Raw genomic sequence first — 11,870 nt, 5'->3', positions numbered from 1 at the left:
GATTTGGAAGGATAAAAGAAATGGCATTTCAAATTAGGTTCTGGTAGTTCCTTCTTTAGAGCCCTTTGAGACAATGTTTCTGCATTCCCCGTAAGGAGAGAGAAAGCAAGAAATCAGGTAGCTGCTTTCTCTTGTGCAAAAACTCACTGTCAAAGAACTTACCTGCCAATAGTATGGAGGGTGGGGAAGGAAAATGTTCAGATCTTGGAAGAATGTGTGCTCTGTTAGGAAGAGAGCTTACGAGAAAGCTTATTTGTGGCCTATAGACTATTGCACATTCAAACAAAACATAGAGAAAAGAATGTCCAACAGATAATACGTTCAGGAACGTATCAACATACAAACTAGCTTGTGCCCAGAAATAAAACATGGATACCAGACACCACTGCAGTCAAACCTGTCTTAATTTGCTTCTGATTTAATGACCTTTAGAAACTGGTCCAAACTGATTATCAGCAATACATTGTTTCTGCTTTTTTTTTTCTTAAAAAAATATTTTGAGACCACTTTTGATACACACACATATAATTCTGTGGTCATAACAGACAAATATAACTTTAGCGAGACTAAACAAAAGTGCAAAACTTAAAAAAAAATTAAAAAATATGGAAGCATAAGCTAAATTTTTCTGCATAGCTGAAATCTATTTAAAGCAAGTCCTTGTGGCAGGGGTAGGAGGGGGTACTGACAGGAGGATAAAGCAGTTTTTTCTTTTAATGTCTTCTGCACATTTAAATGATGCAAAAAATAATTTCACTCCATAGGTTTGAAAACATTTCACAGACAGTTCATCCCTATATCTTTAGACACCATCGTCGTGGCGGTGCCTCCGTCTGCAAGGTAAACAGTGGTGCTGGATTTGGAATGCACTGCCCTGTCTTTGCCATTGTTGTTGACCTCACAGTCCAGTGGTTCAGTGGAAATGACCCAGGTGGAGGGGCGCCACCGCTTAAGAGAATAGGGAGTTTTCACTCGTTTCTTGATCTTTTCACCAGATCCTGATTTGCCATCTTGTGTTGAGTCACCTACTGAAAATAAAAGTGCAGAAAAATGAACTATACATAAAGAAACTACTAAAAAGTGAAAATTAGGATTTTAAATGGAAAAGAGATCAAACGAATGTCTACAGGAGAAGCTACCAGACGTTTCTTGAAATTCATGATGCCAGATAGTATTTTTCTAACTTTACCAAATTATTTTTGAGATTCTTTAAGCACAATGTTTCTATAATTGGTTGAATTATTCCATAGGCAAGGAAGAAAATACAGAAAAACCTCAAAAAGCAAAAACAGAGGAGAAAATTCCAAGTTCTCAACTATATTCTCAACTCCTTTGGTTATTGGTAGAAATCCTAACTTGGCAAAATGCATTTAATCTTTCTATTTCATGATCAAAGCAGGCACCTAGAATATAATTATTTTTCAGAAGAATGACATAAACACGAGAGTGTAAATTTTCTAGTAATTTCCCCTTCCCATAACTGACAAGACATTTTACAGATGTAGACCCCTGCTATAATTTATGTCAACTCTTCAATACAAGCTACTCAGGCAAGGGACTAGATTCTACTGATTTTTTGACAACCTAATCCCATTAGCCCATTTTGTAGTCTTTGACAACAAACATAAAATGTGACTTCTTCGTAACTGCTATCAGTCTAAAAGAAATATCATTTTGTACAATAATGACTGTTTTAGTGAGCTCTCCTGTCTTTAGTGAAGATTTTAGTGAGCTCTTCTGTCTTGTGTTATAATCCCTCAGGGCCATAAACCAAGTATCAAGTTATTTGTGTAAGTGGCTAAGGGCCCCATAGCACAACCAAAGGCACACAGCTCCTGAAAAAACTGACATGAAAAACCAAGAATAACTTTGTAATTTCTTTACAGTGACTTTTCTGAATTTTCTCTGCACTTTTCAGATTTATTAAGATTAGTCTGATAAAGCCTAAATGTGTATATAATAAACAAAGTGCTTCTAAAATTGTTTTGGTATCATTTTACTCGGATGCTTTAAACTAGAAAGTACAAAATCTCAACTATGCACAGCAAATATGTGAGCTGCATTATAAGCCAGAAGCTACATAGGATACACATTAAGTTGGTAATTATTCTGATTGTTGTGACATTGACTTTTCAATTATCAGCAAAAAAATTATCTTTTTAAGAACAAATGTCTAATTACTTTTGAAATCCAACCAAATGTGGTAAAAGTAAATAATTGCTAGCTGAAACATAATCTGTTTCTAGCTAAGTATATTTAAATGGTCTCAAAATCCCTCCATTTACACAATCCCTCCACTTACACTGCAAACTGCTGCCATCAAGGACATTGGTGGCTGAAAGATCCAGAGAATTAGGCCTCTGTGCTCTTCTAGGCTTTGATGGTCCGGGGTCTGCTACTGTGCTTGGAACACCCTGTGTGGGAACTTCTTGCTCAGAACATGGATTGCTGTTGTTGTTGTTGGAATTAGTTCGCCCGCCTTCTAGGGGCCGTTCTCTCCTGTCCACAAGACGATCCAGAACACCTTCATCATGGCCAGCCTGCTGCTCTCGTCTCAGTAAAGGTTCATGCTCATCAGGACTGGAATTAATGTTCAGCCGAGTGTCCTCACCAATAAATTGATTCTGCAGCATTTCTTGGGCTCTGTGTGCCACTGTGTTAGCTGTCTGGCCAGATGGTACTACCCCATTGGCATACTGAGTAGTGGCAGTATGGGAATTAACGCTGTGGTTTCTACCTGCCACACCATTCATAGTAACTGTCACTATATGAGGTTCTGCAGCATTGATTGTATTCATCTTGGCAACTCCAGTTTCTACTTGTTTCAAGTTTGATTTGTGCTTGCTGCCAAATTTCAGCCTGGGCTCCTTTGTCGAATTTTTGGTGTTTAAAGGCAAACTAGTAGGTCTCTTAGGAAGGTTCTGTTGCTTGGGGAGAGGATAGATCTGAGTGGGTGGGACATCAGGAATTAAACATGCTTGGCCATTTGCAGCCTGTGTGAAGTCCTGCTGCCCAGTCACTTCAACTGCAAGCTTTATAAGTGGGTAAAGCAAGCTAGAACTGGTACTGCTCAGTGGGTCTGGCCCACTGAATTGTTTAAGAGAATGCTCCATGAGATTCTCATCAGAACTTTCCTTGAGGTTTTTATCGACTTCTTTTGGGTCCAGCTTGTTGGTCTCCAAGTCTTCTTCGGTCAGTTGTAAGCAGACAGGGGTTGGCCCGACTGGCTGTGAAACATTGGTGGCATGCAGACTTGTTTCATCTGGGTATGGCACCTCGGATATAGTGGTCATGCCGGTACTTGGAGTGAGGCCAGTGGTGTTTGTGGTTGTGGTGTTGGTAGACAAGCTGGTGACGCTTGTTTCAGGGCTGGGGATTCGAGCTTGTGCTTGCTGCCGTTCATAGTTAATTGAGTTTCGGTTCTTTTCCCCTATAGTCAAAGGTGTGCTGGACATCGAATGCTCAGAGGAAATGTTCTTCACAATGCTGTCAGTGTGATGGATAGAATCTTCAATGTATGAGGAAGAAGAATAATCTGGATAAGGGCCAATCTTTGGCACACGCCTATTGTGTGACAGGTTGCTTAAAGAAAGAAAAAAGTGTCACATTGAGAATACATTTATGACAAAGTGACTCTTCAAGTTTAACAACTCTGATATTTAAAGTACAAACTGCCTTCTCTTTTATTCCTAATCCACGTTATTCTTGAAGCTATTTAAAAATTCTAAGCAAATGTTAATCCAGTATTGACAAATATTAACTAATAATTTGCTACAGGCTAGTTTAATGCCATTTAAGCCTATCAGAAAACTGATGGGGATCTATATGATTTTTATAGATGTTCACTATTTTAGTTTATAAGAGTTATTAATTTAAAAAATCTCCCCTATAGTTTTGTAATGTTAGCAAATATGTCTTTATGAATTGTATATTTACTCAATTAGACATAAATTTCCAGGAAAGAAGGAACCAAGACACTTGTCTTTTGTGTTTCTGTAATTCTAGATACACAGTGGCTACTCAACAAATATTTTACCAATTAAGTTCCAAATGGTAAAAAGAACACAAGCTTTTAGGCTGTTCCAAAGTGCTACATTAAGTGGCATATTCTAGCAAAGAAACATATCTTCCTAGGTAGAGACTGAGCCCTATCAATGGAAGTCCTTGAGCCTAGAGTATAAGGCAGAATGAGAAACTCAGAATAAAAAAATAAAATAAAATCTAAGACTCAGAACTGTTCTCCAGTTTACCAAGGGTTTTACACTATCACATCTTGAGAATGATGGTTCTTGGGCAGCATACTGTAATATATTTATGTTTTAAAAAATAAAAGCCAGGCCAAGATATCTAAGCAACCCGATATTGTTCACTGATAGGTGAACAAATACACTATATGATTTTACTTTTATGTTGAATCTAAAAAACCAAACAAATGAACAAACAAAACTGAACAGAAACACAGGCAGGGATACAGAGAAGACACCAGTAGCCAGAGAAGAAGGGGTTGGAGGGAACAAAAGGAATAGGTGAAGGAGACGAAGAGGTATAAAATTCTACTTTCAGAATAAATGAGTCATGGGTATGAAATGCACACTGTGGGGAATACAGTAAATAACTATGTGATGTCTTTGTATGGTGATATACCATAACTAGACTTATCTTGGTGATCCTTTTGAAATGTACAGAAATAACAAATCACTATGTTGTATAACACAAACTAACATAATGTTGTAGGTTAATTATATTTTTCTAAAAAACTCACAGGAAAAGCAGTAAGATCCGTGCTTAACACAGGCAGAGGGGAACAGGTAAGGGGAATGGGATGAAGGCAGTCAAAAGGTCCAAGTGTTCAGTTGTAAAATAAATAAGTACTAGGGATCTAATATATAGGATACAAACAATTAACACTGCTCTATGCTATATATGAAAGGTGTTAAGACCGAGTTCCCTGGTGACCCAGTGGCTAAGACTCTGAGTTTCCAATGCAGGGTATGCATGTTTGATCCCTGGTTGGGGAACTAAGATCCCACATATTGCTTGACATGGGCAAAAAATTTAAAATAAATAAATAAATAAAATGAAAACTGTTAACAGAGAAAATCCTAAGAGTTCTCATCACAAGGGGAAAAACTGTTTTTTACCTATTTCCTTAATTTTGTATCTATATGAGAATGATGAATATTCACTAAACATTGTGATAATCATTTTATGTATGTAAGTCAAATGATCATTCTACACATGTTAAATCTATAGAGTGCTACATGCCAATTGTATCTCAATAAAACTGAAAAGAAAAATAACATAAAAGTGAAGGGTAGTTTAAAATCAAGTATAAACAATCAAATATAGACAATGGGAACATTAACAGATACCAGCATTACAGGAGAAAAGCAACAACTAAAAGAAAAATGCTATGAAGAAAAACTGCTGAAGTTACGAGGGGAATGACAGGAAGGGGAGAAACAGAAAAGGTTTTGTATTGCACAAGAGGGATGGAGGGAAAGAGTCAATACAATTAACCCTAGCGTAGAATGAATGTGAGATGAATTATGATTTGAAGGAAAATTCCAAAGTCAAAGGACATGAAAAGCAGCATGTAAAGGGTAGAACTGAATGGCTCAGGAGGCAAAAATGGCCACAGCAAAGGAAAGCATCAAAAAAAAAAAAGGATTTCCTCCTCCCAGTTAAGGAAAGTTAAAGCACTTAAAGTAAAAGTAGCTGACTTATGAGAGGTACGAATAGCATACTATAAAGCACACAGAAAACACAGAGACAAGGGGTGATGGAAGCAGAAGACGATCTTCAAGGTATCTGTTTATATTCAGAAATGCTAATTTCTATCTTCCTTAACTTGCTGATATATTACTAACAGAAATAAAGGTTTATACCCTGAGGGTAATTCAGTCCAAGCACGAGCAGTGTAAACCCTATGTGAGATCCAAAGTTCAGAACACAAACTTTCTTAAAAATTAGAACAGAAAATATCAAAGAAAATGATTCAAGAATTCAGTTATTTTTTATCTCAATTTTCCCTGCTTACTCTTTCTTTTCTGAATGCTTCTCTGAAAAATTTTAACATGTTTTATTTAGATAAAATGAAAATTTGTGGGAAGACTTTATCCTATAAGACAGAATGAAGAAACACAGACTACATGGTCTGAAATGTTTCAAGTTTTAGAATTTTTTCTAAAAGTCCTTCTAAGAAGTACTAATAAAGACAGTTTAAAAAAAAATCATAATTCTAAGAAATGTCTCATAAAGTTCACGATGGGACAAAAAGACTTATGAACTGCTTTCAGGTAAAGTAGCAGCATTCTATAAAGAAAGACCACTGGACAGGGAGTCTGGAAACCCCAGGTTCCAGTGAAGCAATGGTTAGATACATATGCAAGTTCACGGTTCTATCTGCTTTAAACAAACAAAATTCAGGGGAAAAAGAAATAATAACCACAAAGTATAATCAAGACAAAATAGTATGCAGAAGTGCTTATAAAACTTTTGGAACTATGAAACTTTACTATTGTAGCGAACTTCGTGCATTAACAGACAAAGACTAATCTTTTACTGTATTGTTAGATATAAAAACCCATGGATTTCATCTTGCACTTACACTAAACAAGAATATTCAGAAAAAGAACAGGAATACTGAAAGAAAAGTTATGATATTAGACTGTACCAATTAATCACTGTGTGCTTAGACTGTTTTAATAGTATTTATTTTCTATTCTCTAGTATCAGGCTTAAATTTTGACAGACAGATTCCAAACCCTTAGTGTCTTACCGCTCATTCTGCATAGCAGTAGACATTGGATTGACTGTTGGGCTCACAGACTTGTTTCTTTCCCATATCATCATAAGTTCAGCCATCCTCTCTTCAGCACACTGCGCAGTAAGCCGAGCCTCTGCATCCTGGTCCCAACAGTCTTCGATTGTCTCCTTGAGTGATCTCACTGCCTGTAATAAAGTATATGTCAAACACTGTATCTTACCAAAACATAACTGAATTTTTTCAGTAACATGAGGTGAAAGAAAAAAATTTATTTAACCAATATTTTACATAGCTATAATAAAATATCTTAAGACATCAGAGATTTGTAAAGGGCCATATTCTCAAAAGGTGAGGAACAAGTACAGTGAGAAAATTTTAATTGAACTCATTGAAGAATTATCCACAAGAGTAAGCAGTTGTAGTTAAGTCATATGTATCTTCAATGCCATGTGTTTATGTTGTTGCGGATCCACAGCACTGTTATTTCAATCAATAGCCACTAATTCTACTTCAAAAATGAGTTAAAAAAATTTTGACACTAGACTGTCTTCAATCTCTAAGCAAGCTCTTCCTCCTTTACTCCTAGTAGTGTGCTTCATTCCAATCATAAATCTTAAAAGCCTGACATTTTCTTGTTATTTAAACTAGTTTCATTAGCAGTATCAAAATCAGTCCTATTCTGTAACATTCATATATATCAGCAATGAACAGCAGTGTTCCGTTGGAGAAAGTTGGTGCAAACTCCCTTTTAAAAGACAAGACTTTATATACTTTGATGGACTGGCATCCAGAATTCTTACTCACACTTGTACTCTGATTTTTTTATTAGGTGTCAAGCTCTTTACCTGCCAGTACATTTCTTGTGTCTTCAAAACACTTTCAAAATAGTAAGGCCAGGATTGCCAGATTTAACAAGAAAAATATAGGATACTACTTAATTTTAGTTTCAGATAGTTGGACACACCATTTTTTAGAGTAGGTATATTCTCGCCAATTCATAAATCAAAGTATTTTATCTGGCAAGACTATTTTAAGCTAAAAATTCCTGTGAGGAATCTTGGTAACATTTTTAATGTTTCCTAATAATTTGTGTTCTGTAACAACTTGAACCTTGGGTCTCTGGGAAACATCTGCTGTTGCTGTTGTTCAATCACTCAGTTGAATCCAACTCTCTGCAACCCCCTGCGGCACACCAGGGTTCCCTGTCCTTCACCATCTCCCAGAACTTGCTCAAATTCATGTCCATTGAGTCAATGATGTCATCAAATCATCTTGTCTTCTCTTGTCCCCTTCTCCTCCTGCCTTCAATATTCCCCAGGATCAGGATCTTTTCTAATGAGTCAGCTCTTTGTATCCGGTGGCCAAAGTATTGACGCTTCAACTTCAGCATCAGTCCTTCCAATGAATATTCAGGATTTATTTCCTTTAGGATTGACTGGTTGGATCTCCTTGCAGTCCAAGGATTCTCAAGGGTCTTCTCCAACACCACAGTCCAGAAAAGCATCAATTTTGGGGTGCTCAGCCTTCTTTAAGGTCCAATTCTCACATCCATACCTGACTACTAGAAAAACCATAGCTCTGACTAAATGGACCTATGTTTGCAAAGTAATGTCTCTGCTTTTTAGTATGCTGTCTAGGTTTGTCTGGGCAACATGACAGTGTTCTTTCTGAATATAGGCTCACTATGTACATGCACCATGGCCCACCATTAATACCATTTCCCCCTGGCTCTTCTGAGTTGGCTGCCTCAGTACGGTACTGCTGATTCTCCAATCCTGCCCAGAACACAGATCAAAGAGTATATCTTATAAGACTCAACTTTACTTTGAGTTTTGAAATCTATTTAAAAGTATGTTCTAGGCTGTATTGAGTAACAATTAAAATATGAACAACAGACATAAACAACAACTAATAATCTTTTCATTAAGCAATAAAAATCTACCTATTTCTCAAGATATGGAAGAACCGGAAGAACAGACAATGATAATCTTGCGTTTAATAGCAAGTGCATCATCTCCCTGAGGTAAAAGTTTGGTATTTATAAGTATGGTTGAGTCTGTTATCGATAGTAGTCATGTTCTATAAAGTTGCTGTGTACTGGATTAATGATGAAACATTAATCCTAGAGGAAATACAGGATTAGGAACCTGTGAGTCTCTGAATATAACATTTTCGTTAAATGATCAATAAATAATCTTGTTTTACCTGTGTTTCTGTTTAAAGACACCTTTTAAAATATATAAGTTTAAGTCAGATAGAAAAGGAGAAATACTGTATGACATCCTTTATATGTGGTATCCAAAAAGAGATGATACAAATGAACTTAGAAAACACAAAGAGATTCACAGACTTAGAAGACAACTTATGGTTGCCTATACACACTGCTGTATTTGAAATGGATCACCAACATGGACCTACTGTACAGCACAAGGAACTCTGTTCAATGTTATGTGGCAGCTTGAATAGGAGGTGAGTTTCAGGAAGAATGGGTTTATGTATACGTATGGCTGAGTTCCTTCACTGTTCACCTGAAACTATCACAACGTTGTTAATCGGCTACACTCCAATACAAAAAAGTAAGTTAAAAAAATACATAAAATCACTTTATTACCTTGTACTCATGATCATAGCACTACACCTCATGCCCTAATGGAGTTTATCTAGAACATGTTTTCCTTTCTTCATAAGGAGTAGCAAACCTTTCTTGTGCTTAGTAATATCACATAAGAGTTCAGTGTTATACTTAAGGGCCATTTTAAATGGTGAAATCACCAAAAAATGCAAAAATAAAAATGCGAAAAATACAGCAGTGAATACATTGCAAAAAAGATACTTTTTTACAATACAAGAGATGAAACATGAAAGCCTTATTAGACCTTCAGTTAGGGACATGTACATCTGAACTCAAATTTTTCACTGTTCTGCACACATACACAAATGACTGGGACAGTGTTCTGACTACTGATTTTGGGACTGCAAACACACTTTGGCCAGTAGTTGAATTCCAAATATGAAATTCGTGAATAATGAGGAAAGACTATACTTAATGGATTTAAAAATGACTTGGATTTTAAGATAACTCAAGAAACTCAAGAATCAATTATAACTAACTTTTTATGATAAATATACCTCTAAAACCTAGTTATATACTTACCTTAGTAGATTTTAATATTGGTTTAGAAAAATGAACTGGTCGTTAAGTTACGAACAGAGGAATTTTTCTTTTCCTTTTGAAATAATTTCAAACGTACTTTTCTTTTCTTTCATGATCTTGACATTTTAAAAGACTAGGTAGACCTAAAAGTAGCCCAGTTACTTTTGAAAATGTTCCTCAATTTATCTGATATTTCCTCCTGATCAAATTCAAAGTTTGCATCTTTGGCAGAAAATCACAGGAGAGATTTCTGTTCTTCCCACTGTTCTTCCTATCACGTACAATTTTTTATTTGTCCCATTACTAGAGAAGTTAACCTTAACCACGTGACTAAGTTGGTGTCTGCCAGGTATCTTCCCTGTAAAGTTCCATTTTCCCTTTAATAATTAATCACTGTTTTGGGAGGGGGAGAGTATTCAAAGCTCCTGTATATATCTTGTTCTGCATTCAACTTTTCACCCATTGGTTTCAGCATCTCTTGCTGTTTCTTGGATGAATCAATTATTTCTGTGATGCTTGCCAGTAAGAAGACATTTAAAAAGTGATAGTAAATATAGGAATATAGATAAACTGCATATAAGTAACAAAAACAAACACCTTTAAAATATGCTAAAATGCTCAACCTTATTCACAATGTTGAGGTAGTATAATGAAGTAGTTAAGAATATTAGTTCCAAATTTGTAGTATTAGTACCAGCTTAAACAAGATCCTGTTTTCAAATACTGCCTTTATTATTTACTAGGTACAAATCAAAATAAGATTTATTTTTACCTAACACATTAACTGATGAGAAGAACTGACTCATTGGAAAAGACCCTGATGCTGGGAAAGGTTGAAGGCAGGAGAAGGGGATGACAGAGGATGCGCATCACTGACTCAACGGACATGAATTTGAGCTAGCTCAGGGAAGCCTGGTGTGCTGCAGTCCATGCAGTCACGAAGAGTTGGACACAACTGAGCGACTGAACTGAACTGAACACATTAACAAAGACAAAATTTCATACCACCTAGTGTGAGTGATGGGAAAACAGGCACTTCTATATTATTATTGGGAGTGCCATCAATTTGGAGGGTAAATTTGTATTTTAAAACTTTCCCATGAAAAAACCTCCATGTCTGGATGGCTTTAGGAATGAATTCAACCAAACATTAAAAAAAAATAATCATGCCAAGTCTTCACAAGTCTTCCAGAAAATCAAACAAGGGAGGTTATTTCCTAATTCGTTCTATGAGGACATTAGTCAAAACAAAGCAGAGCAAGGAACTTTGGGAGGAAAAGCACTGAAAACTTCGCAAATATCATAATCAACTTTACTGAAACTCTGGATGTTAGTCAAATGTTTATAGGAACCAACTTAAAAACATAAATGCAAGGAGAAAGGCCACTGAAACAGGCTAGGAGAACTCTGTCGTGTTTTAATTTAGTGCTGCCCCTGGAGTGATGGCAAGTATGAAGATGGCAGTCCGTTTTTCCCAAGACAGGCACCTGTTCCCAGAGGGAGCCGAGTAACCTTGTTTCCAAGAAATTATGCTATCTGTTTTGACATGTCTTCCCGTGAAGATCCAATACAATAGGCCTGTCTTTGTTCTGCCTAACTCAGAACTCTCTTAGCATAGGGAAGTGGCTATGACTAAGTGCAGAACATTCTTTGGAAAAAATGAAAGACCAAAGAACAAATGCTATAACCTGGGGCAAAATATAATAGTTGAGGCACACAAAAGAAATGCTCAAAGTCAAGGAAGAAAAACTGGGTGTGAGAAACTTTGGGGAATAAAGGCATTGAAAAGCTTCTGCATATACTGAAGAATCTAAAAATCCACACCCAAGTTCACTGCAGGATGCATGCTCAGAGAAGATCACAAGCTTTCAGAGCTGACTGGCTCAGCCAATGAGAAGTCTTGGCTCAGTACTAGCAGGAAGTAAAATGTTAACAAAGGGCCCCAAG

At 36.4% G+C, this 11,870-nt stretch overlaps 1 protein-coding gene across 1 annotated transcript in view; it reads right to left on the bottom strand.

Moving 5' to 3' along the window:
• Positions 1-256: 256 nt before the first annotated feature.
• BMPR2 (bone morphogenetic protein receptor type 2) overlaps positions 257-11,870 on the bottom strand; it is a 143,198-nt gene continuing 131,584 nt past the window's right edge. The window contains exons 11-13 of the mRNA XM_068968261.1: positions 6,782-6,954; positions 2,303-3,582; positions 257-1,028 (exon numbers count right to left, since the gene is read on the bottom strand). Of these exons, the coding sequence (XP_068824362.1) occupies positions 778-1,028; positions 2,303-3,582; positions 6,782-6,954 (1,704 nt within the window). The 3' untranslated portion in view covers positions 257-777. The remainder of the gene's footprint in view (positions 1,029-2,302; positions 3,583-6,781; positions 6,955-11,870) is intronic.

The sequence above is a fragment of the Capricornis sumatraensis genome, chromosome 3 (assembly GCF_032405125.1).
Source record: "Capricornis sumatraensis isolate serow.1 chromosome 3, serow.2, whole genome shotgun sequence".
NCBI classification, from domain to species: Eukaryota; Metazoa; Chordata; class Mammalia; order Artiodactyla; family Bovidae; genus Capricornis; species Capricornis sumatraensis.
The sequence above is the reverse complement of the archived record's forward strand: the minus strand, read 5'-3'. Positions and strand labels throughout refer to the sequence as shown.